This window comes from Engraulis encrasicolus, chromosome 12 (genome assembly GCF_034702125.1).
Source record: "Engraulis encrasicolus isolate BLACKSEA-1 chromosome 12, IST_EnEncr_1.0, whole genome shotgun sequence".
NCBI classification, from domain to species: Eukaryota; Metazoa; Chordata; class Actinopteri; order Clupeiformes; family Engraulidae; genus Engraulis; species Engraulis encrasicolus.
Genome location: NC_085868.1, coordinates 35,268,413 through 35,294,192, shown reverse-complemented (window position 1 = coordinate 35,294,192; position 25,780 = coordinate 35,268,413). Strand labels below are relative to the sequence as shown.

The 25,780-nt window shown below is 43.3% G+C and overlaps 3 protein-coding genes across 4 annotated transcripts; 2 read left to right on the top strand and 1 right to left on the bottom strand.

Annotated features, from left to right (window-relative positions):
- Positions 1-7,730: 7,730 nt before the first annotated feature.
- On the top strand, positions 7,731-9,589 carry LOC134459705 (uncharacterized). Its single transcript, XM_063212097.1, has one exon. The coding sequence runs from the start codon at positions 7,975-7,977 to the stop codon at positions 8,803-8,805; it is 831 nt and encodes a 276-aa protein (XP_063068167.1). The 5' UTR covers positions 7,731-7,974; the 3' UTR covers positions 8,806-9,589.
- Positions 9,590-9,676: 87 nt separating this feature from the next.
- On the bottom strand, positions 9,677-21,740 carry LOC134459527 (uncharacterized; the record flags this gene model as incomplete). Its single annotated transcript, XM_063211890.1, has 3 exons — positions 9,677-10,540; positions 19,363-19,571; positions 21,347-21,740. Coding segments are annotated over 3 exons (762 nt in total), but the record flags the coding sequence as incomplete, so codon positions are not given.
- LOC134459703 (trichohyalin-like) lies at positions 11,340-16,620 on the top strand. Of its 2 annotated transcripts, none has more exons than XM_063212096.1 (3): positions 11,340-11,727; positions 12,704-12,816; positions 12,910-16,620. In XM_063212096.1, the coding sequence occupies exons 2-3, from the start codon at positions 12,707-12,709 to the stop codon at positions 16,535-16,537; spliced, it is 3,738 nt and encodes a 1,245-aa protein (XP_063068166.1). In that variant the 5' UTR covers positions 11,340-11,727; positions 12,704-12,706; the 3' UTR covers positions 16,538-16,620. The 2 variants fall into 2 exon arrangements, with proteins under 2 accessions (XP_063068166.1, XP_063068165.1); XM_063212095.1 differs by having other exon boundaries at positions 12,681-12,816.
- Positions 21,741-25,780: the final 4,040 nt, after the last annotated feature.

Below are 25,780 nucleotides of genomic sequence, written 5' to 3'. Positions count from 1 at the left end.
GCATCGTCCCATCAGGAAATGACCAAATGGTATGCCAAATTCCCAGGCCTGGTCGTTAGTTGACACCGTAATAACCGCACAACACGTCATCAAACTGGGTGATTGGAAAAGACACATTAATTTATTATTATGCAACACCAGCAACTGAGCATGTGTTACTGAGACTTCAGGCTGCTCAGGTGATCTCTCTGCTACTGTGCTGAGCCAACAAAGGTGTTGGTGATGTGTGTATGAATCCTCTGCTACATGTTGTTCTCAACAGATAAACCTAGAACACCATGATGACTTCACATGGATTGAAACAAGTGTTTTCATCGCAATCGCAATTGGATCATGTTACCCGAGTTTTCAATTGATGTGTAAAATAAGAATATGGTGGTTTATTTATTTTTGTTTTCATGTCTTCGTTGTTGCCCCTTTCTATACGGCAGGACTGTGTGAAGACTGAGAATAAAGGTAAAAAATATGTGTACAACTTATGTGTTGGTGGTATTTTCTTTTGATGAAGGATGCCCTGCATCCCTGTTTGGACCCTTCTAACCCTTTTAACACCCTAAAACGGATAATTTTTAAACCAGTTTTCTTTTCTTTTTTTAATACTGTGTAAATGGAATTAATATATTAAGTTTTTTTTGTTTTTTAAATGTGTAACCAAAGCCTTTATCATCTAATAGAAGAGCCTGATATCCTCATTTTTCTTACAGTTTTTGCCTACTGCTTAAACACTATAGGCAGATGCTCAAACTAAAGTAGCATATCGTTAAGTTGTTGTACCATAACTTAAACACATGTTGCTTTACTTTAAACAAAAGTCAAGCATTACACTTTCATACCAGTTTTGATAAGCACTTGCTCCTTTACACAACACACAGACTCCAGCTATCTGCACACAATTTTATGCACATGACACTTTGTTAAAAGGTCAAATCACAGTGTCATTGTGAAAACACATCTGTTAAAAACAAAAACACACTGAATGTATGACAAGATTTAGACACAGACAATAAAACGCATGCTTTCAAAATTAACCACTATTCTGCCAGATACAAAGTTGCATTCTTTATATTACAATGCAATTATTTTATTTTGCCTTTATTTGTTTTACTTTGATTGCTTCTATGCTAAATTCACACCTTCCTACACTCAAAACAAAACAACAAATAGCACAACGGTACTAACGATTAGAATATGAAGTATGGCATTGACTGACTCACGTACTGTAAAACCTAACCTGATACATGCCACCAAGAGTAGCCTGTTGCCTTCATCATCGCATGTTAGGTAATGCAAACATGAGTTTGTAGAAATAGTATCATTTGCAGAACACAACCAAGCATTTGAGCAAACTGACTGAACATGATATAATTTTGATGATGTTATTTACAGTAGATGTCAGCTGCATATTGTGTCTGTGAAAATATAATGTATTTCATGAAGAGAATACCTCACAACTCATACCCAAACAAACAAAGTATATTGACAATGATTTTCATTACAGCATGTTGACATCAACCACATAGGCTATATCATGTTTAGATATTTGAAATTTTGTCAATATACCCCATACACAAACAAATTGTCTATAAACACTTGTGTTTAGGGTGATGTAGTTTGATATATATATATATATATTGCTTCAAGTTACTGTAATGTCCTGTTCTGTAAGGTGGGTGCAGTTATTGAATTTTGGGGTCTTGTGAAGATGTACATTCTGTGAGACTGAATTGACTGTTACAAAAAGAAAGATTGCTGTTATGTGTTTTGTATAAAGCAGACAACTGTTTTAATGATGACCTAATTTGTTTTCTCATGTGGTGCTCATGTGTGTCTTTTGACATTAAAGTGAGGTTTTGACAAAATATTGTTAAGTTTTTATGGCAATGTTTAGGTTTTGATAGCAGAGTTTCATGTCGACATATATGTGTAGGGTTTATCTGCAAGTGTTGAGAGTTATTTGCTTGTGTGTAGAGTTCTGACTCTATGAGCAAAATTTTGCAAATTGTGTGCAAGCAGTAGGCAAAAACTGTAGGAGCTTCTTAGGCCCCAGGTCAGGAGTTTATCAACACTAAATAACTAACCAGTTAGGATCCGTTTCAGTTAGATATTGGTAGGCCTATGTATTGAGCTACCATGCCCCTTTAGGAGGTTCAGAATGAATGATTGCGTTCAATGGCAAGTCACACGCATTTGAGGAGACAGGACTTTGGTGCATTGGTGACGTGTAGAATGATTGGTCTTGTTTACCATATTAACCATCTTTGCTTTCTCAGCAACAAACCAGTGAGAACTGATAGTGTAGCTGTGTGTGTCTGACAATCATGATTCACTGTTAATCTTAAGCCTGTCATTACACATACGCAGATATTTTTGTACACTGATCATTTTTGTTTTTAACATTTTTGATCCTGTTTACATGGAACTAGTTCACCATTGAAAGAGATGTTTTAGAAAACTGGATTTAAAATGTCTGATTTAGGGAGCTCAGCTGCACCTTTGTTTTAAGACACCCAAATGGATGCGATTACAAAAAATATCCAATGGGGAAAATCAACATTTCATTGCATTGGTGACGCATGGTTCAGGTTCCAGGTTCAGATTTCTTTATTGATCTCAACAAAGGAGAAATCTGTCTCTGAGACTGGAAGGTTACTTACTTACTTAGGCCCATCACTCCCAATGGAGCATAGGCCATCCACAACTTTTCTCCAGCCAACACGGTTTTGGGCTGTCCTTTCTGCCTCTGCCCAGCTGGTTCCCAACCTCTTCAGTTCTACCTCAGAGTCCCGCCTCCAGGTGTTTTTAGGCCTCCCTCTCTTCCGTTTCCCCTGCGGGTTCCAGGTCAAGGCTTGGCGTGTGATGCTATTTGCTGGTTTCCTAAGGGTGTGCCCAATCCAACCCCACTTTCTTCGTAGAATTTGTTTCTCCACCGGCTCCTGCTTCCCTTTCCTCCAGAGTTCATCATTACTGATTTTGTTGGGCCACCAAATCCTAAATATCCTCTTCAGGCAGCTGTTTATGAATGTTTGTATCCTTTGCAGTGTCTTCTTCGTCATCCTCCACGTCTCCGAGCCATAGAGGAGGACAGATTTGATGTTGGAATTGAAGATACGCACTTTGGTGGTCATGGCTATTTCCTTAGAGGACCAGATGTTATTTAGGATGATAAAAGCTGCTCTTGCCTTCCCAATTCTGGCTGCTACGTCTTTGTCAGTGCCACCCTGTTTGTTCACTATACTGCCGAGGTAGGTGAAGGAGTCCACTTCTTGTATATTTTCATCCTCTATCGATATTGGTTTGTTGGTCGAGTTGTTGATCCTCATTATGTTGGTCTTCTTCTTATTTATCCTTAGACCTACCCCTAGAGATGTATCTGCCAGCTTGGTGGTCTTGTCCTGCATCTGTTTGTGGTTGTGTGCCAGTAGAGCCAGGTCGTCTGCAAAGTCAAGGTCCTCTAGTTGCGTCCACAGGGTCCATTGTATGCCGTTGTTCCTTCCTGCCGTTGTGGTCCTCATGATCCAGTCGATAGCTAGTAGAAACATGAAAGGTGATAGGAGGCATCCTTGCCGTACTCCGGTTTTGATCTCAAAGCTGTCTGACACTTGGCCTGCATGTAGCACCTTGCATGTCATCCCCTGATAGGTTTTTTGGATCAGGCTGATGATCTTTTCTGGTATTCCATAATGTCGCAGTAGCATCCACAGTGTCTCCCTGTCCACGCTGTCAAAGGCTTTTTCGTAGTCTATGAAGTTTACATACAGGCCAGAGTTCCATTCAATTGATTGTTCCACAATGATTCGAAGTGTGCAGATCTGGTCCGTGCAGGATCTATTGCTCCGGAATCCAGCTTGTTGGTCTCGTAGGATGGGGTCCACTGCTTTACTCATCCTGTCGAGCAGAATCCGGTTGAGAACTTTACCCGGAACTGAAAGTAGAGTTATACCTCTGTAGTTGCTGCAGTTGGTAAGGTCGCCCTTCTTTGGTATTTTGATGAGGATTCCTTCTTTCCAATCATTGGGGATGGTCTCTTCCTCCCATATCTTCGAGAAAAGACTGTGCAGCATATCAACCGCAGTCCTTACGTCAGCTTTGATGGCTTCCGCTGGTATACTATCTGGTCCTGGAGATTTTCCATCCTTCATGGACATGATTGCTTTCTTGATCTCCGCTTTGCTGGGCTTATGGGAGTTTATTGGCAGTGCTGTCTCCGCTGGTCTAATGTCTGGTGGGTCGGCTGGACTAGGTTGGTTCAGAAGTTCAGCAAAGTGTTCCGCCCATCTTCTCCGCTGATCTTCATATGTTGTGAGTGTGTTTCCGTGCTTGTCCTTTACTGGTTTGTCTGTCTGTTGAAATTTGCCTGCCAGCTTTTTAGTGATCATGTAGAGGTCTTTCATGTTGCCGTGGCATGCTGCCATTTCTGCTTGTTTGGCCAGATTGTCTACATGATCCCTTTTGTCCCTCCTAATACTTCTCTTCACCTCTTTATTGACTTGTGTGTAGTTGTTTTGTGCCCTTACTTTTGCAGATCTTGTTGTACTTTTATTCAATTGGTCTTTCTTCTCCTTTCTTTCTTTCAGTTTCTGTTGTGTTTCTATGGAGAGCCATTCCTTGTGTTTTTTCTCCTTTTTTCCCAGTACTTCTTCACAGGTGTCCTTCCACAACTTTTTTGTGTGCTGCCATCTTGTCTCTATGTCCGTGTCTATGTCTTCTTCATGCTCCTGTAGTTGCTGGTATCTGTTGGTAAGGGTGATCTGGAATGTTTTCTGTACGTCTTTGTTCCTAAGAAGTCCCACGTTGTATCTTGTTCTTCCACTAGGAGTCGTGGAGTGCTTTTTCAGTCTTAGCTTTGCCGTCATTAGCAAGAGGTGATGGTCTGAGGCCACATCTGCCCCTCTCTTGACCCGCACATCTTGGCATGATCTCCTGAACTTTCTGCTGATGCAAATGTGGTCTATTTGGTTCTCTGTGATGTGGTCCGGAGATCTCCATGTGGCCTTGTGAATCCTTTTGTGGGGGAAGATACTGCCTCCGATTACGAGTTGGTTAAGTGAGCACAGGTCTGCAAATCGTTCTCCATTTTCATTCATCTTCCCCAGCCCATGCACGCCCATGATGTCTTCATAGCCGGTGTTGTCATCTCCAATCTTAGCATTGAAATCACCCATGAGAATGGTGATATCCTTTCCTTTCTGTCTATCTATCACATATTGTAGATGTTCATAGAATTCAGCTTTCTTTTCCTCTTCTGCGTCGTTTGTTGGGGCATAGCATTGGATGATATTCACTTTGATGTTTTTCTTCTTGGTGGCAAACCTGGCAGTGATGATTCGTGGGCTCACTGGTTCCCAGCCAATGAGAGAACGCTGTGCCTCTGGAGCCAGCATCAGAGCCACCCCTTCTGTGTGAGGTGCACCGTCTTCGGTATGGCCAGAGTACAACACCGTCTCTCCTGATGTCAGTCGTAGCTGCCCTGTCTGCAGCCACCTTGTCTCACACAGCCCCAGAAGAGAGATGTTGTAGCTCCTCATCTCCTGTGCTACCTGTGCTGTCTTGCCTGTTTCGTACATGGTCCTGACATTCCATGTAGCGATGTTGGTGTATGTCCTGGGGGTTAGGAGGGGGGTCGGCCTTGCAGCTTCCTCTCGGCTTTCACTGCCCTGCGTCATAAACCTCCTATGTGGAAGCCCTTCCTCGCCCAGGCCGTGTTGGTTTTGAATTGTCGTTGATGCTTCTGTAACATGTTTTTTGACGGATAGGGTTGTTGGCCCTACGCCAACCCATTTAACCTCTGGGCGAGGTGGTCCAATTTGTCTCACCTCTACCCTTTGACCTGTCCAGCTTGGGAGTCCCTACTAGGTGCTTTTGCACCCGCTGGTATAGCTCTCAGGGTCACGGAGGCACTCAAGCCACCACCCCACGACAAGGGATGGACCGTGTGATGGGAGACTGGAAGGTTGCAGCACCATAACATGCAAGAGGACACGACCAACAAACAGAACAGACAAATGTAAAACTTATGTTGCTTGTTCAGAAACATTGGATGTGCTAACCTACTGCCCCTGTCCAGTCAAGTCCATCCCTCCCCTCTCATATCACCCACCCTGTCACCCCACACACACATACACACACTTACCCAATACCCCTCCTCCAAACCAAAACCACAATCTCTTTATAATAAATAACTAGATTGCCTTCATTCCATAAATATTAAGAGAAGTAATAACAGGTAGCCTATAGGGTGGGACATTCGCCTGTCTGATAGTGGCCTGCTCAAAGAGCTCCTGTAGGTTAAGGGGGACTACACTTTATCTATGCTGACCATATTGAAAATCTTTGGACATAGTAACACCCCATCAATACGACAATAGATTCAATCAGTGCTATTGTGACACTATAAGCAAGTGATCCAATCAACATGCCTTGTGCCCTGGTGCCAAAGGTTAAACACACACACACACACGCACGCACGCACGCACGCACGCACGCACGCACGCACGCACGCACGCACACACACACACACACACACACACACACACACACACACACACACACACACACACACACACACACACACTTGTCTTTCAAGATTCAAGACTCAAGATTTGTTTTATTACATCTCATTATAGGTTTGAATCCTTTAAAAGAGTACAAATCATTGTGTTTTTTTAAAGGTTACCACCGTATATACTGTAGGCCAGTGGTTCTTAACCTTTTTCTCTCAGCGCACCCCCTTACCTGTTCACAAGACTAGCCGTGCACCCCCAACCCAACATGTATAACGTGTACAAGCACTAAAAAAGGATTTTAGTAATGTATTACAATGATTTTTGCCTGAGATATTAATGAAAACCTTAATGACTTTAAATGGGGACCAAAACATGTTTCAATTTGGTTTAGGTTTGGCCTAATTATGTTTCCAAGCAGAATTTTGGTCACAACCTCAACACAAACAACATTCTGCCTATAATGTCTGCCGCACCCCCAGGGGGTGCCCGCACCCCAGGTTAAGAACCACTGCATAACACAACATAACACAACTGCACAACATTATTGATGGAATTATGGAAATAAATCAACTTTTTCATGCTATTCTAATGAAAAGGCCTGGAGCTGTAATATGTGATTGTTGGTAAGTGTGAGTAAAGTGCTTATGTTGTCTATGGTTAGTATATGTGTTGAAGTATGCGTGTGTGTGTGTGTGTGTGTGTGTGTGTGTGTGTGTGTGTGTGTGTGTGTGTGTGTGTGTGTGTGTGTGTGTGTGTGTGTGTGTGTGTGTGTGTGTGTGTGTATGTGTGTGTATGTGTGTGTTGAGAGTAAGCCTATGTGTTCTATTGACTGGATTTGTGTATGAATGCATATTGAACTTGATGTCTTGATGTTTGTCCTTGTGTACTCTATTGAGTATGTGGTTTTGTTTTTTGTCTTTATGTTTGGCTGTAAACTTGTTTGATGGTGGTGAAAACAAATATCCCCTTGGGGACAATAAAGGCATCTAATCTAATCTAATCTAATCTGATTCAATCAGTGTAATTATGCACTATAAGCAAGTGATCTAATCAACATGCCTTGTGCCCTGGGCTCTGGTGCCAAAGGTTAAACACACACACACACACACACACACACACACACACACACACACACACACACACACACACACACACACACACACACACACACACACACACACACACACACACACAGTGGGTCACATGAAGCATATTCCTAATGTCTTATCCTATAACCAAGCTCCTTCATCCATACACAAAACAAAGAGTCCTATTTTATCAGATAATCATTTCTGGCTAAAAAAGTGAAAAGGCTGCTGTTAATTAGAAGCCATGGTAGACACTTGATTGTGTCTCTAGCAGCGCTGACCAGGCATGTACTGTGGATCCAGGGCGGGCCGACAGTTTGTCTATATAAAGCATCAGATGGAGCTGAGTTCCTTGGTGAGATCTTCAGCTCAACAGATTGACCATGGACAGATATGTGGTGTTGGAGGGTCTCTCTACTTTCCTAGGACTCCTAGTCTCTAGTGCTGGGGAACAGCTTTCGCCAAATTTATGTGTGACCCAGTTTACATCCACTGCATTTGGTTACCACAACATTGGAGCAGTGGTCTCAGGGGTCGCAGGAAAAGGTTTCCGGGAGGTTTCCGAAGAGGATTCCAAAGAGGATTCCGAAGAGGATTCCGAAGAGGATTCCGAAGACATTTCTAAGGTTGCCCACCGACAAGATTTCTGCGTTGATGAAGAGGAATTCTTCGATCCCGGATATGATTTCGACTTCAGAGACATGACCGATTCAGATTCGGAGTGTGAACGCGGTGGTGAGTCTTACAAGCGGCCCATCGGCTGGAACCGCATTGCTCTGAAGGTGTGGGGGAAGTACAAGGATGGGAACGAGTGGCTGGGTGACGACGGATGGAGGAGCGAATCATCCCAGGGAGAGTGGCCCGTTGCTTACCATGGAACCAGCTTTGACGGAGCGAAGGGCATCATGCATGTGGGGTTCAAAGCAGGGCCTGGTGATGTATACGGAAGAGGGGTGTACTGCACGCCTGACATTGATGTGGCAGAGAGAGATGGATATGCCAAGACATTCACATCAAGGAAGTCTGGAAAGACCTACAAGGTTGCATTGCAGAGCCGAATCAATCCCAAATACCGAAAGGTCTGTAATGAAGAGAATGGGTACTGGCTGATCCCTGTGCCCAGTGGAATGTCTGCAAAGGATGAAAGGAAAATTGTAGACAAGGCCATTCGTCCCTATGGTATCTTGTTTAAAAAGATTCGCAAGGAGGAGTGAAGAAAAAATTCCCTCATCACAATGCTGAAGTCAGATGATTTAAAAAAAATTTGAATGCTATAGTATTCTATTGCTATTAGTATTCTATTTTATTGATCAAAATGCTGCCCTGAAGTCCGATTTTTACATTTGTGGACACTCTTTGTTTTCCTCTTGTGTTGGTGATAGCTGTTGTTTGAAATCCTTCTACAGTAAACTGCTCTTGTTTTCAATCGAATCTAATCTAATCGTAATGTGACTTTTTGGATCGATGGAGAAGAATGCAGTTGACTTCTGCTGGTATTCTGCTGGTACATTCTCCTTGTATTTGTTTAAATTTAGATAATCATGTATCTAGGAATCGATAACAGGACTGTTTTTCTCCCTTTCTACATAGGCCTATTTTTCATCTAGAAGTCATGTTTCTGGGATCAGGCAGTGTGTTGGGACAGTTTCTGATACTATGTCCAATCTGGTGACGGAATAGAATGAGCAGTGTGTTTTCTGGGTGTTGGGAGCCGGGGTAGAGTATGCCTAGAGTGTTTGCTATAAATGATGTTGGTGTGTTGCAGATCATTAAGGAGTAGCCTACTCTTTAATAATATGTGTTGGAAACTAGACATTAATGTACAGACGTTCAGAAACAAAACTAATCCAACCATGATAACAATCACCGTTATGTAGTACGTGTAGATGATGAGATCAGTTGTCATGCAAATTATTCTGCCATCATAAATAAAGTTCATTTCATATAATAACTCCAGCTGTAGCACCAGTCTGCGTTTATCACTATGCCATATCAAAATGGGAATTACTTGCCATGAAGTAGGCTACGGTGCATTTGTATTGATATACTTGTATTGATAGGTATCACATTCAACAAATACACACATTTATACTTCTCATCAGTTTATTCTCTCCACCACCATATAACATCACGCCCCCAAAACATCAATACAATGCCTGTCTGCAAGTAAGCCGGCTGCTAATTCACACATAAGGGTTGACTTATGAAGCATTGCAAATTCTGCAACTTCAACCAATAGCAAAAACATTTATTTTAATATACATGACTACAGGTAATACATTGTTGCTGAATTGTTAGTCTAGTTTGGTCTGTTTGGAAAATATATAATAAAGGTCCACAACATACTCCCACAACATGCTCCCAAAAGTTTAATAGCACAACTTTTCGGACTCTTAGTCCTAAAATACAACCACGAGGGTCTGAAAATTGTGCTATTAAACTGTTGCGAGCATTGATCAGATTAGTGATGAAGACTTTTATTATTTCTTTTAAGTTCTCATCTGTTTGGTCAAGTATCTGAATTACTGATGTGCAGGCATTCTCTGCATTTTTTAGTCTACAGTAGGAACCTTGTTGGCATTGATCCCTGGGCCCAATTCCGCATTATCGTTATTATTGCTCATTATTAACCATGATCATCATTATTACCAAACCATTACTAATTGCCAATGACCATCCTAATTAACCATGACCATCATTATTATCTATTGAGAACCAGCTATTAATTACCTTTGACGACTACATTGCTAATGCTATTTTTGTTCATGCTAATGTTGGCAGTTGACATTATTATGCCTCCTTCAGCAGCAGGCTATAAGGCCGTATGGCGCCCATGACGATCTTTCTCTCCTGGTCAGGGGGGGTGCCAGCGGGCACGGGAACCAGCCAGTAGTCCGGGTAGGCGGTGATCTTCCTCACGCTGGGGTTGATGCGGTTCTGAAGGCACACCTTCAAAGTGAAAAGCGAAAGTGAAAGTTAACCCTTTGAGGACTAAGGATTTCCCCACCTTTTCTAGAATTTTACTTGAACATTCTCTTGCTCCCATAGAACTCTGTGTCCCAAAATCTCACAGAGTGCCTGGGACATCATAGCAAGAACTCAAAATGTTGCTTAAATTCTAATCACATTGCATTATATGTGATAAGCATTATGGCACTTAATAATCTTTGTGGCATTTTAAGTGGGTTGGAGGGGGGGACGGGGAGGTCAAGCACTGGTATCACTTTTACCTCTTGTGCACTTTACTTGAAAACCTGCTGCTACTAAGTATTGTACCCCAAACACAATTTTGTTGCCTTTTTTGACAATGACAATGAACTTGTGAATACTAATACATTTGGTCATTGCTTTGAATGAGCAGTGAGCTCAGCTGATGTGCTACAGTCACACCATATACGAATAACTCTCCATACAAATAAAACAGTGTGATGATGGCTGGTGAGCCATTCCACTGTTGAGGCCATAGTCTTCAATCATCGGTTTGTGTGTGTGTGTGTGTGTGTGTGTGTGTGTGTGTGTGTGTGTGTGTGTGTGTGTGTGTGTGTGTGTGTGTGTGTGTGTGTGTGTGTGTGTGTGTGTGTGTGTGTGTGTGTGTGTGTGTGTGTTAATCATTGGTTGATTGATTGTTTTTCTGAGAAATAGTTCACCAGAGCTTCATGCTGCTGAAGGACTTCCTTTTGACAGAAATGAGTAGGCCTTTACTTACAGCTGTAAGCAATTAAAAAAAATATACAGCAGTTCTTGCGTCTCATACAATTATTCCTGACAGTCTCATACAACTATTCCTGAGTGTTCTTGGTTAGTGGCAAAAACTACTTATTATTTAGATTCTCCGAAGTTCACTTGACAGTGACCACTTCAGTTTACATACTCTCTGCTCTACCCCATCATGCATCTCTTCATTTAAAGGAATCCTAAGTATTTTTTTGCCTGAACATAAGGCTTCTCAAGGGCAAATACAGGGCAGAAAATAAGGCAAATAAACCCACTTGGAGAGGGCCCCAGGTGCTCAATGCCAATGTCTGTAGTGATGTCACAATGGGCAAAAGTTCCATTTTTGACATCATAAGCACGAGTACCCCAGAGACTCACAAGTCATTCTACTCAGCAGCAGACAGCAGCAGAAAGACAAAGAGGTGAGTTGTTTAAATGAATTTCATTAATCATTGATTATTTGATTGATTATTTTGATTGATTATTTTTCTGATAAATAGTTCACCAGCTTAGCTTCCACAAATGTTCCACTTCCACTTAGTTTTCACAAATGAGTAGGACTACATAATGTACAGCTCTAAGCAATTGTGAAAAAACATACAACTATTCTTTGGAAAACCTGGGTGTTTTTGTGTATTTGTTTATGTTTTATGTGTTAGATGGGGAGCACGGTTGAGATTGGATTGGTGTAAGGGCACATGAGTGTTGGGGCTAAGGGATAGGCTGCTGCTGACGGGGGTAGTGATGGGGGATAGCTGTGTCGGCATATATGAAGAACATTTGATACTATTGGCAAACAGGAATGGAGGAAAGTACTGTGGTAGATGGGGGACTGTAGTATTTGCTGACAAAATACTACAGTAGTATGCTGCTGGCAAAAAGTGTATGTGTTAGTTGGGGTGAGGTGAGAGGGATACTTACTGTTACATGTATGTAGGCCTATATGTGGGGCTGGAGGTGTTGGGTTCCAATAGGGGCTATCAAAATTGTATTTAATGGTTGGAGAAATTATACATTTCATTGGACAATATTGCCAGAGAGAGTAGATAAGATATACTTAAAGAATATCTGATATTGCTGTCACCTTGGATGACATCATAATGATACACAAAGTCTGTGGATTCAGCTGCCAGACAAAAATGTCATTCACAGTGCCATGCATGCATGCAGAATCCTGTAACCATGGAAACAAGATACCTTTCTTATGACATAGCAATTGGAACATGACATCATAATGTGCAGCTAATTCAGACTAATAGCCTGAATAGCATTACATGGCCGTGTAGATAGTCTCTTAATTTGTCTTTATAAATGTTATGATGTCACAATAGAAACATGTAAAACCAAAGATACTAAATGAACCTTTCTCTGACAGAAATGAATTCCATTATGAAATAGCGCATGGAAGCCATGAAGAAAGACATTCTGGCTGGGGACCAGGACACTTCGGGTGTCACACAGCTGTCCCAGGGCCAGTCTTGTCCCCCCTCAAGACAGGACACATTGCCACAGTAAGTCATCTATTCAGTTATATATTGTGTATGGAATCAGCTTTGTAATAGAAATCTGGTGAGCTGTACTGACACATACTCTTTCTGAAAAAGGTCCTCTTTGGAGAAGGGAGCGTTTCAAGCATGGTTAGAAAGAGAACTTGAAATTGCAAACCAAAATCAAGAGAAGAAATTGAGTGTGGAGAAACAACTCAATAAAAAGAAGCGAAGAAAAAGAAGGAAAAAAGGAGTGATGGAACAAAGAAAGGTATTAGGAACGAGTGAAGAAGGGGCAGAACATGCAACAGAAGCGAAGGATCACAAAGTTGAACGGATGAAAGAAGAAAACGGAATGGAACGGGGTGAAGAGGAAGGAACAGCAATGGAGGCCGTGAGACAGGCAAATGAGCAGGAAAGAATGAGTGAGACATCCAGTGAGAGTGACACATCTAATGAGAGAGACAGCGACCCTCTGACAGTTAACTCAGAGCAGGGAGCAGGACAAGCGTGGCTTCAAGGAGAACTTGAGAGAGCACTGGAGCGGCAGAAGTTAGCGAACAATAGGATACAGATTCAGAAAATAACAACATGCATGACCTTCCACAGACTGAATGGAGAGAATAAAGAGGAGATGGAGAAGATGAAAGAGGAACTAGCAGAAAGGATGTTGGCAGATGATTGGCAGAGAGATAGCACATGGGAGATGGCAGAGAGATTGGCACAGGAGCAAGACACGATTGCAGGAACAAGCAGTATATGTTCTCAAGATGTCACAACAAAGCAGGAGACACCAGAGGTGGAGACAAATCCATTCAAGTCACTTGGAGCTGGGGCAGAACAAGATAGACAGAGTCATGAAAGCAAGGCAGAGGAAGAATACAGCATCCCTGCAGAGAGGAGGGAAGAAACACTTAGAGAGCTGACACTGACCCAGTCCACCATAGAAGATCAACAGAGAATGATAGATGACCTTGAGAGGATGCATGGAGCGCTTGAAGCATTGTTTGAAAGAGAACTGGAAATAGCAAACCAAAGTCAGGAGAAGAAATTGAGTGTGGACTTGGAGAGAGAAGAGCCAAAGGAAAAACAACACAATAAAAAGAAACAGAGAAAAAGAAGGAGAAATGGACTGATGGAACAAGGAAATGTTTTAGGAACGAGTGAAGAAACGGAGAGACAAAAAGAAATACAGAACAGAACAGAACCAAACGACCAGATAGTTGAATTGATAAAGGAAGAAAATGGAATGGTACGGGGTGAAGTGGAAGGAACAGCAATGGAGGCCGTGAGACAGGCAAATGAGCAGGAGAGAATGAGTGAGACATCCAGTGAGAGTGACACATCCAGTGAGAGAGACAGCGACCCTCTGACAGTTAACTCAGAGCAGGGAGCAGGACAAGTGTGGCTTCGAGGAGAACTCGAGAGAGCACTGGAGCGACAGAAGATAGAAAACAATAGGATACAGATTCAGAAAATAACAACATGCATGACCCTCCACAGACTGAATGGAGAGAATAAAGAGGAAATGGAGAAGATGACAGAGGAACTAGCAGAAATGATGTTGGCAGATGCTTGGCAGAGAGATAGCACATGGGAGATGGCAGAGAGATTGACACAGGAGCAAGACACAATTGCAGGAACAAGCAGTATGTGTTCTCAGAAAGATGACACAACAAAGCAGGAGACACCAGAGGTGGAGGTGGAGACAAATCCATTCAAGTCACTTGGAGCTGGGGCAGAACAAGATAGACAGAATCATGAGAGAAGGGCAGAAGAAGAATACAGCATCCCTGCAGAGAGGAGGGACGAAACAGTTAGAGAGCTGACACTGGCCCAGTCCACCATAGAAGATCAACAGAGAAGGATAGATGACCTTGAGAGGATGCATGGAACGCTTGAAGCATTGTTTGAAAGAGAACTGGAAATAGCAAACCAAAGTCAGGAGAAGAAATTGAGTGTGGACTTGGAGAGAGAAGCGCCGAAGGAAAAACAACACAATAAAAAGAAACAACGAAAAAGGGGGAAAAAAGGACTGATTGAACAAGGAAATGTATTAGGAACGAGTGAAGACACGGAGAGACAAAGAGAGATCCAGAACAAGTGGATGGATGTGGATCGACTGAATGGAAAGGAAGAAAACACAGAGGAGGGGATGAAAAAGAAAGTAGAAGAAAAAACAGCAATGGGCCACGCAGAAGAAGGGGCAGAACATGCAACAGAAGCAAAGGATCACAAAGTTGAACGGATGAAAGAAGAAAATGAAATGGAACGGGGTGAAGTGGATGGAACAGCAATGGAGGCTGTGAGACAGGCAAATGAGCAGGAGACAATGAGTGAGACATCTAGTGAGAGTGACACATCCAATGAGAGAGACAGCGACCCTCTGACAGTTAACTCAGAGCAGGGAGCAGGACAAGTGTGGCTTCGAGGAGAGCTTGAGAGAGCACTGGAATGGCAGAAGGTAGAGAACAATAGGGTACATTTCCAGAAAATAGAAACATGCATGACCCTCCACAGACTGAATGGAGAGAATAAAGAGGAGATGGAGAAGATGAAAGAGGAGCTAGCAGAAAGCATGTTGGCAGATGCTTGGCAGAGAGATAGCACATGGGAGATGGCCGAGAGATTGACACAGAAGCAAGACACAATTGCAGGAGCAAGCAGTATGTGTTCTCAAGATGTCACAACAAAGCAGGAGACACCAGAGGTGGAGGTGGAGGTGGAGGTGGAGACAAATCCATTCAAGTCACTTGGAGCTGGGGCAGAGCAAGATAGACAGAATCATGAGAGAAGGGCAGAAGAATACAGCATCCCTGCAGAGAGGAGGGAAGAAACAGTTAGAGAGCTGACACTGGCCCAGTCCACCATAGAAGATCAACAGAGAAGGATATATGACCTTGAGAGGATGTACTTGGAGATACAGAAAGAGAAAGTTGAGGCCCAGAGAATCTCAGAGAGACACAGCGAGGAACAAGAACGACGGATTGGCCAGCTGGAGAAATTGACAGAAAACATGATGAAAGAGAAAGTTGAGGCCCAGAGAGTCTCAGAGAGACACAGCGAGGAACAAGAAAGACGGATTGGCCAGCTGGAGAAATTGACAGAAAACATGATGACGAAAATCATAGAGATGGAGAGACAACGTGATGAAATAGCAGCACACAGAAAAGTGGAGCAGGAGAGAATGACAACAGAGGAAATGGAGAGAACGGCAGAAGGCACACCAAATGACCAACCAAAAACAGTAGCAACAATGGAGGAGGCCAGCATGCCTACAGGAGGCCAGTCTGCCGGTGTGAACTCTGAGCACCTGGAAATCATTTATGTGAGAGAGGAGGAGAGACACGGCCAAGAGATAATGGTGTCCGGTAGTCACGTGGAAAACTGTGGGCCTGAAAATGACATAGGAATAGACGCAAAAAGAGAAGGGCATAAAAGCACTGGAAACTCAAGGCCAGCCGAAGACCGTTCATGCCCAAGCAATGACATGGAGCGAAGAGGACAGAGTGCAGCGGCCTCTCTAGAAAATTGTAAGCCCAAAGACATGGAGACAGACACCCAAAGAGGGGAATGCAGAGCAGCTGGCATTGCAGTGCCAACTGAGAATGACATGGAATCGGAAACATCTGATGGACCCAGTGAGCAGCTGCCTGGAGGTCTCGAGGGGGAGCAGAAAAAGAAAAAGAAGAAAAAGTCCGTACTGAGTTGGATGAGGAAGCGACTCCGATTTGGACAAAACTAAACACCAGCATCCGCGCACACACACACACACACACACACACACACACACACACACACACACACACACACACACACACACACACACACACACACACACACACACACACACACACACACACACACACACACACACACACACACACACACACACACACATAAAAAATAAAAAATATCAACACCAACCACAAAAACCAAGAAAAAAATAAAATAAAAAGCAAAACAACAACAAAAAACAACTACCTACTTTTAAAATAATAAAATTTCATAAACCAAACTCAATAATGCTTTGATATCTTACTTGATGTGTGCGCCATTGGCCCTTCCAATGGATATTCAAAATGCTTTCTATCTACACATTTGCTCAGGGTATTGTAATGGTGCAGTCTTTTGAACAGTCCACAAGGGGGCAGTATATCAATACAATTAAGAACTCTCTCAAATTGTACAGGATAAACTAGAGCAGGGGTGTGCAATTCATTTTAGTTCAGGGTCCACATACAGTCTATTTGATCCCAAGTGGGCCAGACCTGTCATTGGAAAATATAGCACATTTTATATTGGAATCACATCATGATTGTCCGTCAACAAGGGTGCAGTATATCAATATCACATCATGATTGACAGTCCACAAGGGGGCCGCATATCAATATCACATCCTGATTGTCCGTCATCTCCAGGTGGAGGACAGCAGGGATATAAGGAGGGATATGAGGAGCATTGACTGTAAATGGCGAACATCGTAGACATTTGCCCTCAATTTTCCATTGAAAACCTGGCATCTCAGAAAACTGCAGCAAATGTTGTAATGGGCTGGAGATTTATGTCTTATTTTGACTTATTGGAATATTTTTTTCCGCTATAAGTCTTGGGCCAGATTGAACCATCTGGCCCAGGTACAGCCGCCCTCCGGGCCTTATGTTTGACATATCTAAACTAGAGGGTACTAGACATAAAGGCCTACATTTGTAGCTTGGTTTTACCAGACCACATTAATTACTTCGTAATTCATATTAGGTCTGAGTCCTCGGTGCCCTGGAGCACTTGGGCGGGAGGAATGAGCTCAGCTCTGGTTTGAAATTAGCTCTGACCAATCGCTGACAGTTGACGGTCATGACGTATGTTATTATGCTCCCAAGTGCGTTCGCTTATTGGCCGGTACTACCGGTCATCTGAAAACCGACTGAAATCTCTCCCCAGAGAAGTGTAATCAGACCATTTGTGGATTATGAAGTCATTCATAATGGATAGTCTGGCCTGTCAGGCTAATAGATCAGCACCATCTACACCACGCGCTGTGTACGGAGAGTGCAGAACATCCTGCCCGACAGCCATCATCACGGCCTATCACTTGTTCAAAGGTACAGGTCCCTTCAGAGCCAAACTAAAAGACTGGCCAACAGCCTATACCACCAGGCTGTAAGACTTTAGAATTTACAGGACTGTCAGGCCCGTAGCCAGGGGGGGTTCGAGGGGTTCATTCGAACCCCCCCTCCCGTCCCCCACCCCCACTCGAACCCCCCAACTACGTTGCATCCCCACTTTGACTGGAAGGCCATTTCATCCCCCTCACTAAAATAAGCCTTTGAAGTAAAATAGTAAACGTTTGCCTGTTAAAAAAAGTAAGGGAATTAAAAATGGTTGTTGTCATTTGCCCGAGTCCAGCCTTGAGAAAGCTGGTCCAAAACAGACACTGGGCCGACACTGGGCCAACAATGAAAATAGCTGTATTTGGGGGACATTGGAGTAGGGAGCCCAAATGAAGTCCACTTTCGGGAGAAAAAGATCCCCCGCTACCACAATGCTGACTACGGGACTGACTGTTGAGAACCTAAATTAATATATTACGACCTTTTTTATCAGGGCTACTTTCTTATAGTTTGGTATAGCTGTTTACTTATCCATCCTTTGAACATGTGTGGTTGTGTGTGTGTGTGTGTGTATGCATGCGTGTGTGTGTGTGTGTGTGTGTGTGTGTGTGTGTGTGTGTGTGTGTGTGTGTGTGTGTGTGTGTGTGTGTGTGCATGCACGTGTGTATGTGTGCGTGTGTGTGTGTGTGTGTGTGTGGGGGGGGGGGGTGTCCAATGGTACTACTCAGTGTACAGGCATTAGTCACTTGTCTTTTGTGACACCTAACCCAGCTCGTGTGCATTAGACCTGCTTGGCCTGCCTGCACACAGCACTCTGTACTCTGTATCCCCCCACATTGCATGCTACTGATCATGGCCTCATCTGTAGGCTAAGTCGAATAAAACCATCTGCTAAATGTAATTTAAAGGTACACTGTGCAAGATTTGTAGTTGTTTATTTTCAGAATGCATGCTACCCATTCACAAATGTTACCTTTTTCATGAATACTTACCACCACCATCAAATTCTAATTATTCATTACGACTGGAAAAATTGCATGAAAAGGGGGATCTTCTCCATGGTCCGCCATTTTGAATTTCCAGAAATAGCCATTTATAGCTGCAAAAATGACTGTACGTACTTGGGCCATACTAGAATATAATTGTTTATTATTTAGTTAACTTTCATGAAGAGATCAAATTTGGCAATAGGCAGCCCAGCTTCAATAAGCAGCATAGCTGTAGTACCTTTTTTGACCATTTCCTGCACAGTGTACCTTTAATTCATGTAATGAAATATAGCGACTATGGCAGTGAAAGGGATCCCACCTTTAGCTTTTATGGCCCACTCTAAAACACTGAGGAACCAATTGACTTCACTTCAACGTTTCAAAGACAGTCGAGAACTGTTGACTAACACTTCATAGTCCAATTAACAACTCTACTTCAAGGTTCAAAGTTGACTGGTGGCCCAACACACCTTGTATTTCTTGCCGTTGGAGGCGGTGAAGGTCTTGGCGTAGCCGTGAGTCTCAGCGATCACGATGTCGGGAGTGGAGTAGATGCCGCGGCCGTACGCCGCCCCGCTGCCGGCCATGTAGTTACCCCCAATGATGCCCTCCGCACCCGGCTTGCTGGTGCCGTGGTAGGACACGGGCCACTCGTTTGGGTCGGAAGTGGTCCGGTGGCCTGCAATAGAGCAATATATTAGATTTCTAGACCCATTGAGATAAAAATGGGGCAGTCGTGGCATAGTGGTTAGAGAGTTGGTCTTTCAGTCTAGGGGTTACAGGTTCGAATCTTGAACTTAACCTCTGCCTAAATCTTCATCCATGGCTGAAGTGCCCTTGAGCAAGGCACCTAACCCCACATTGCTCCAGGGACTGTAACCAATACCCTGAAAATTAATAACTGTAAGTTGTTTTGAACAAATGAAAGCGTCAGCTAAGTGCAATGTAATGTAATGTAATGTAATGTAATGTAATAAAAATAATCTCTTTTCAAGAGCAACACAAGTTACAAAATGTAACATTTCAATTTCGCAGTGGTCTGTGATGCCCTCTTCGCCCAGCTTGCTGGTGCCGTGGTAGGGCACGGGCCATTCGTTTGGGTCGCTCGGAACCGGTCCGGTGGCCTGCAAAAGCACAGGGAGTCAAAGTCACGCCTCTCCATGTAATGGGGCAGCGAATGGAAGACCATGGTATGGCACAGGCCATTCATTTGCGTCAGATCCAATAGCACAAGGAACCTAGGTTATTGCATCACTCACAGCGGTGGTAAAATCTGCCACACTGCTGCTTCTTAGAGAGAGAGAGAGAGAGAGAGAGAGAGAGAGAGAGAGAGAGAGAGAGAGAGAGAGAGAGAGAGAGAGAGAGAGAGAGAGAGAGAGAGAGACTCTATCTTCAGGCCCCAAGGAGGGATGTGACTTACTCTCCCTGTGCGTTACATTACATTCAGCTGTGGCAGAATGGTTAATGAGGAGTTGGTCTTGGTACGAAGGTTGCAGGTTCAAATCCCATTGAAGGCAGGAAAAATCCCGCTCTCCAGAAGGACACCCTAACGCTACATACACACACATTACTAGCTTCTCGCTTGCTTGCCTACTCACCACTCTTTCATGGAACGTTCGCTGAAAGTTCCTGCGGCTTTAACTGCCAATGTACAGGCGAGAAGTACCGAACTCTGCATTCCATTTGGTTACTCGCTTACTCGCCTCGCTCGAAGTTCAATTCGGGATCCACCCACATCGCATTGCTTGTACAGTACTCGCCTACTCGCCTGCTCGTCTTGCTGGCATTGACATTCTATTGACCTCATTCGCTGAGCGAGTAACTAGTAGCGACGTGTGTGTGTACGGCCCTTAATGGCTGAAGTGCCCTTGAGTGGACCATTTTTACCTCACATTGCCCCATGGGCTGTAACCCATGGGCTGTAACCTCTACCTACACATGTATTGTACAGTAAGTAACTGTAAGTCACTTTGGTTAGGCTACATACACTTAGTACATGCTGGGAGCGTGTCTATGTTCCCACAGCCCATTGGTCCCACAGCCCATTGGTCCCACATCACTAAGATTTTTAACATTATTTTTTAGGCCTCTTGGTTCTCTTAGTTTACTTGGAAATGTGGGAACATGGAGTTGTAGAGCATAGGGCCTATATTTGAATAATTTCTTAAAACTGGGAACATGGAGCAGCAGGAATAAGCTGGGACCATTTAGGCTGTGGGACCAATGGGCCGTGGGACCAATGGGCTGTGGGAACATAGAGCTGACCCCGTACAGGCCTGTGATAGTACGGTACATTACCAAATGCCTTATAGTTGTTCCTTTGCATGCAAATAACTAGGCCCCTTTCAAGTTTGAGCAGCAACTGAGAAAAAACCCCACCATAATTTGACAACTACAGGTTATTGGATACAGACCCTGTGGCAAAGTGGGGTTATTGTTGAGGTTGTTGTTTACCTGCAGGCCCCAGCCAGGCGTTGCCATCAGGGTACTTGTTCAGAATCTTGAGGGCAAACCGCCGCCACCCGTAGGGCCGCTTGTAGACTTCACCGCCCCTGGTGTAAGTGGCCGTGTCCGTCATGTGCGTGAAGTCACAGTCGAAGCGCGGCTCGAAGAAGTCGTCGTCCATGACGAAAAGGTCGTTGCGGGCGCCAGGCCGGGTGCGTGTGCCCGTCCTGCGCTCCTGCACATCCTGCCAGTACTCGTCTTCAAACCAGGCGGCCGAGAGGAGGTCGGTGATGGACAGGACGTCGGGATGCGGCTGGTTGGGCCGGTAGGACGTCAGCAGCTCTTTAGACGCGTCCTTTTTGGAGCGCACCTTCACTCCGACGATGGCCGACAGGGCCTCCAATGATGTCTACGATGTCTCGCTCCATGGCTTCCTTAGCAACCACAGGGCAATAGTTTACTCAATAATGAATAGCAGGCTATATAATAATAATAGATGAAATATAGAATATATTGTGTATTTTAGCTAACAGATTTTGTTGAAGGAACAAGGATATTTTACACAAAACTCGAAAAATATACTATTTCTATCTGTATAGTTAGTTTGTATAGTGTGTATAGTTTACACAAGGCCAAGGGTACACATGTCTTCTGAGGACATTTTAAACAAGAATACGAAAGAAAAATCAAGAATACAAAAGAAAAATCTGACAGGATACAAGGATATTTTACACAAGAACATGCACTGAGAATATCTTCTTTAGCCTGTCAGCTTTCTTCTGAGGATACAAATATATATTTTACACTCAAATGCAAAGATACACATATCACATCTTACCTTTCTTCTTCTGTGTGACAGAGGCCTGTGGTGCTGGGATATTGAAGTGGTTCTTACGCTTCGGATGGCTCTCCGTGTACCAGTGGAACTCAACAGCCAATGCCACTCTTTATATACAGTGCATTGCCTGTCCTATGGGCCAATACTAATGGGCATTTCCCAATGCTCTTTGCCAATGCAATTCCCCATCAGTGCAAGTGAATGGGATGAGGTAAGGAGGAAATGTTGCCAATTAAGTTTCACAAGATTCCTGTACGCACCCACTCTTGTTAGACAGTTGGTTAATTACAGTAATTAGTGTAGTGGGTGCAGTCGAAATCCACCCGATTCACTAATAAGGAAGGTAAACCACTGTATTGCACAAGGCCAACAATGCAACAGGATGGGGCTGTTTGGAGAGATCACTTACAGGGTTACAAGATGTGATGGATGATTTACAGCACAAAAAATGCTCAAAAACCACCAGTAGGCTCTAAATCCCACCTGAATTTGGCTAAAAGATGTTAATTGTACTAGCCAAACATACACTCACTATCAGTAAAAGTGGCTAGTAGCGTAAGTAAAGATGTCTTTTCTACGTACCAGCCAAACTGAAAATTTAATCAACATTTGGCTGATTGGCTGGTGCTAATTTAGACCCCTGGTTGTAAGCACTCTATCTGCATAAATTTACTCTGAAATATTGGCACCGCATTTGTTTCCTGATCAGTATGACTCCCCATCAATGCAATAAGATGAGGAAGTGTGGTCACTGGAGTTTCACAACATTACTGTATCCACTCTTACTCACCCACGAGTTGATCACAAAGCGGTACCACAGCCCCTGTGGCGGTACAGCACTCGATTCAGAAATTATGTACAACACTGTATTGCACAAAACCAACAAGCATGTTTCAACCTGTATCACGGAAGACAACTGGTACAAGAGACAACACACACACTCAGGCAGTGTGTGTGTGTGTGTGTGTGTGTGTGTGTGTGTGTGTGTGTGTGTGTGTGTGTGTGTGTGTGTGTGTGTGTGTGTGTGTGTGTGTGTGTGTGTGTGTGTGTGTGTGTGTGTGTGTGTGTGTGTGCGTGCGCGCGCGCGCATGTGTGTGTGTGTGTGTGTGTGTGCATGTGAGTGAGTGTGTGGGCGCATAAAGTACAAGTACTCTTACAGATGTAATTACAACACTAGTGGTTTGATATTACATGGTTTGATCTTTGTAAATATCCTAATACTAGTGTTGTAATTAACATCTGTCAGTCTGTCAGAGTACTTACACTTCTACTTTATACAACTCTGTGTGTGTGTGTGTGTGTGTGTGTGTGTGTGCGCGCGTGTGCGTGTGCATGTGTGTGTGTCTACGAAAGGTTGTCCATGTCCTAACAGTTTGTTTGAGGAGATTGAGGAAGACATTTGCCAAATATTTTAGCAATCTTCCGTTCAATGCAACAATCACCAGCTGATCGAGATCCTGGTGGATGGGCACAATAGCAGGCAGAGCAGAGGCAAGCATAAAATGTGTCATCATCACTTGCTGAAACTGCAGACTGAAACTGTGTGTAACCTTCCAGAGCACTGCGGTCTCCCAGAGGCCGGCGCAATAGGCTCACTGAAATCACTTCTGTACAGTATGTTTAATTTGCCACATCGATGATGATAATGATGTTTTTCTTGTTGCCAAATTGATAATTCAGAATTAAATAGTTTGGAATAAAAATGATTCTCTGTCGAGTTTACACGAAGCACTGGGCTCATTCTTGGTCATCAAAATAAGATGTGTGGTTGCAAACGCACCTATTGACAAGATGATCTGCTGCAGTTTAAAATGAAGGTCAGAGGGGTCAGAGGAGAATGGAGTGAAGTCACCTGGAGCAGAGTGGATGGGTAAATGTCTTGCTGTAGAGTTAAAATAATGCTGGCCATCTGCAAAACTTTTGACCCCAATGTTATAGTAATTTGACTCCCCACAGTGTTGTAAATACTCAATCTAGAGTTACACAAATTTACTTGGGATTATTAACAACACATTTTTGAGTGTGTGGATTTTCAGGATGACATTGAGAGACAAAGTCGTTCATTGTAAGAGATGGTTGAAAAAAAATTCACACTGTCTTTGTGTAGTCTTAATGAGGGCAATATAATTTTTCTTTTTAAACTTGTTTTTTTTTTGGGGGGGGGGCTTTTTATTGCCTTCATTTGACAGGACTGTGAAGGCAGTGACAGGAAGCGAGTGGGCAGAGAGACGGGGAAGGGCCAGCAAAGGACCCGGGCCGGGAGTCGAACCCAGGTTGGCTGCACAGCAAACGAGTGCTCCACCATCTGCGCCACGGCAGGGCCAAGGGCAATATGATTTTTCATATGTTTTGATAGCACTGAGGGTGGTATAGTTCTGACGTACAATAGTGACAGTAAAATGTAGTGTAGTTTTGATGCAGTGAAACCTCAGTGTGAAGAACTCAGGAGCCATGTAATGCTGAGATACTTTATTGTGTTTTGTTAGCAGACTCTGGATCAGCTGTTCACCACCAGGCTCCCAAGAGCTCAACACCCAAACTCTGATCTCAGGTCAGTTGAAGAGGCCAAATCAGATAAGCAGAGACCTTTAGTCTTCAGGCAGTGTGTGGAGGACAGCCCACGATGACGGATCACCACCATGTCCTACCTAAATGGGGGAGAGAGTAATACAGGAAATATCTTAATATCTCAACAAAACATCTCATTGAGTAATACACATTTCAGAAGATCATAATCACATATAATTCTATAAAATAACAAATATATAACACCACACGAACACCACAAACTGACTAATTTTGGATGCCACAGCAACAAGAGTCCTCTTCCAATGCCTGGTTATTTGTTTGAAATCCATGCCTTTTCAAAACACAAATAAATACAAACATGCCGATTTTCTATGCAGAAATTAATGGGCAATATGTCAAGATATCAATGTGCCGTCAAAGTACTCCTGTGGTGTTACACCTTTCATATAGTGCATAGAAAATAGGTCGGTTTAATTTTGTGATACACTTGGATTGTACAACTAGTCATGCAAGCAGAGCTCTAAACATCCGACCAAATGCTGGTAAAAATTCAGTTTGGCTGGTAGAAAATAAAACTTACTAGCCACTTTGACCCAAAAGTGACAGTGTGTTTATCCAGTAAGATTAACATCTACTAGCCATTTTGGTTGGTGATGAAAAAAAGTTGATGTAGATTGCTGCAAGCATGCATATTTACGTACTGTAAATAGAGAAAACATGTAAGACCTCGGTAACGTCTAATTTCTGCCACGTTTAATACCAAAACCTTACTGAGCTATCTAAATGATAACAAAGTAGCTCTGTGCTCCAGGCTGATTGCAGTTATGCAAAGATTGCAAGATCAGAGAGGAATGCATGAACTCATCTCAGATCAGAGAAGAATATAGTTCTTTATGGAAACAGGGTGGACGGTTTATCTGAGTCGAGACAACTGTTTTTGTTTTTGTTTTTTTTTGTTTTTTAGTCATTGAGCCCTTCACATTTTTGACATTTCACATTATAACATAATGTTCTAGTCACCCATGTTAGTTGTGTGTCATTTGGATCTCTGCTGAAGATATTCAGATATTCCTATG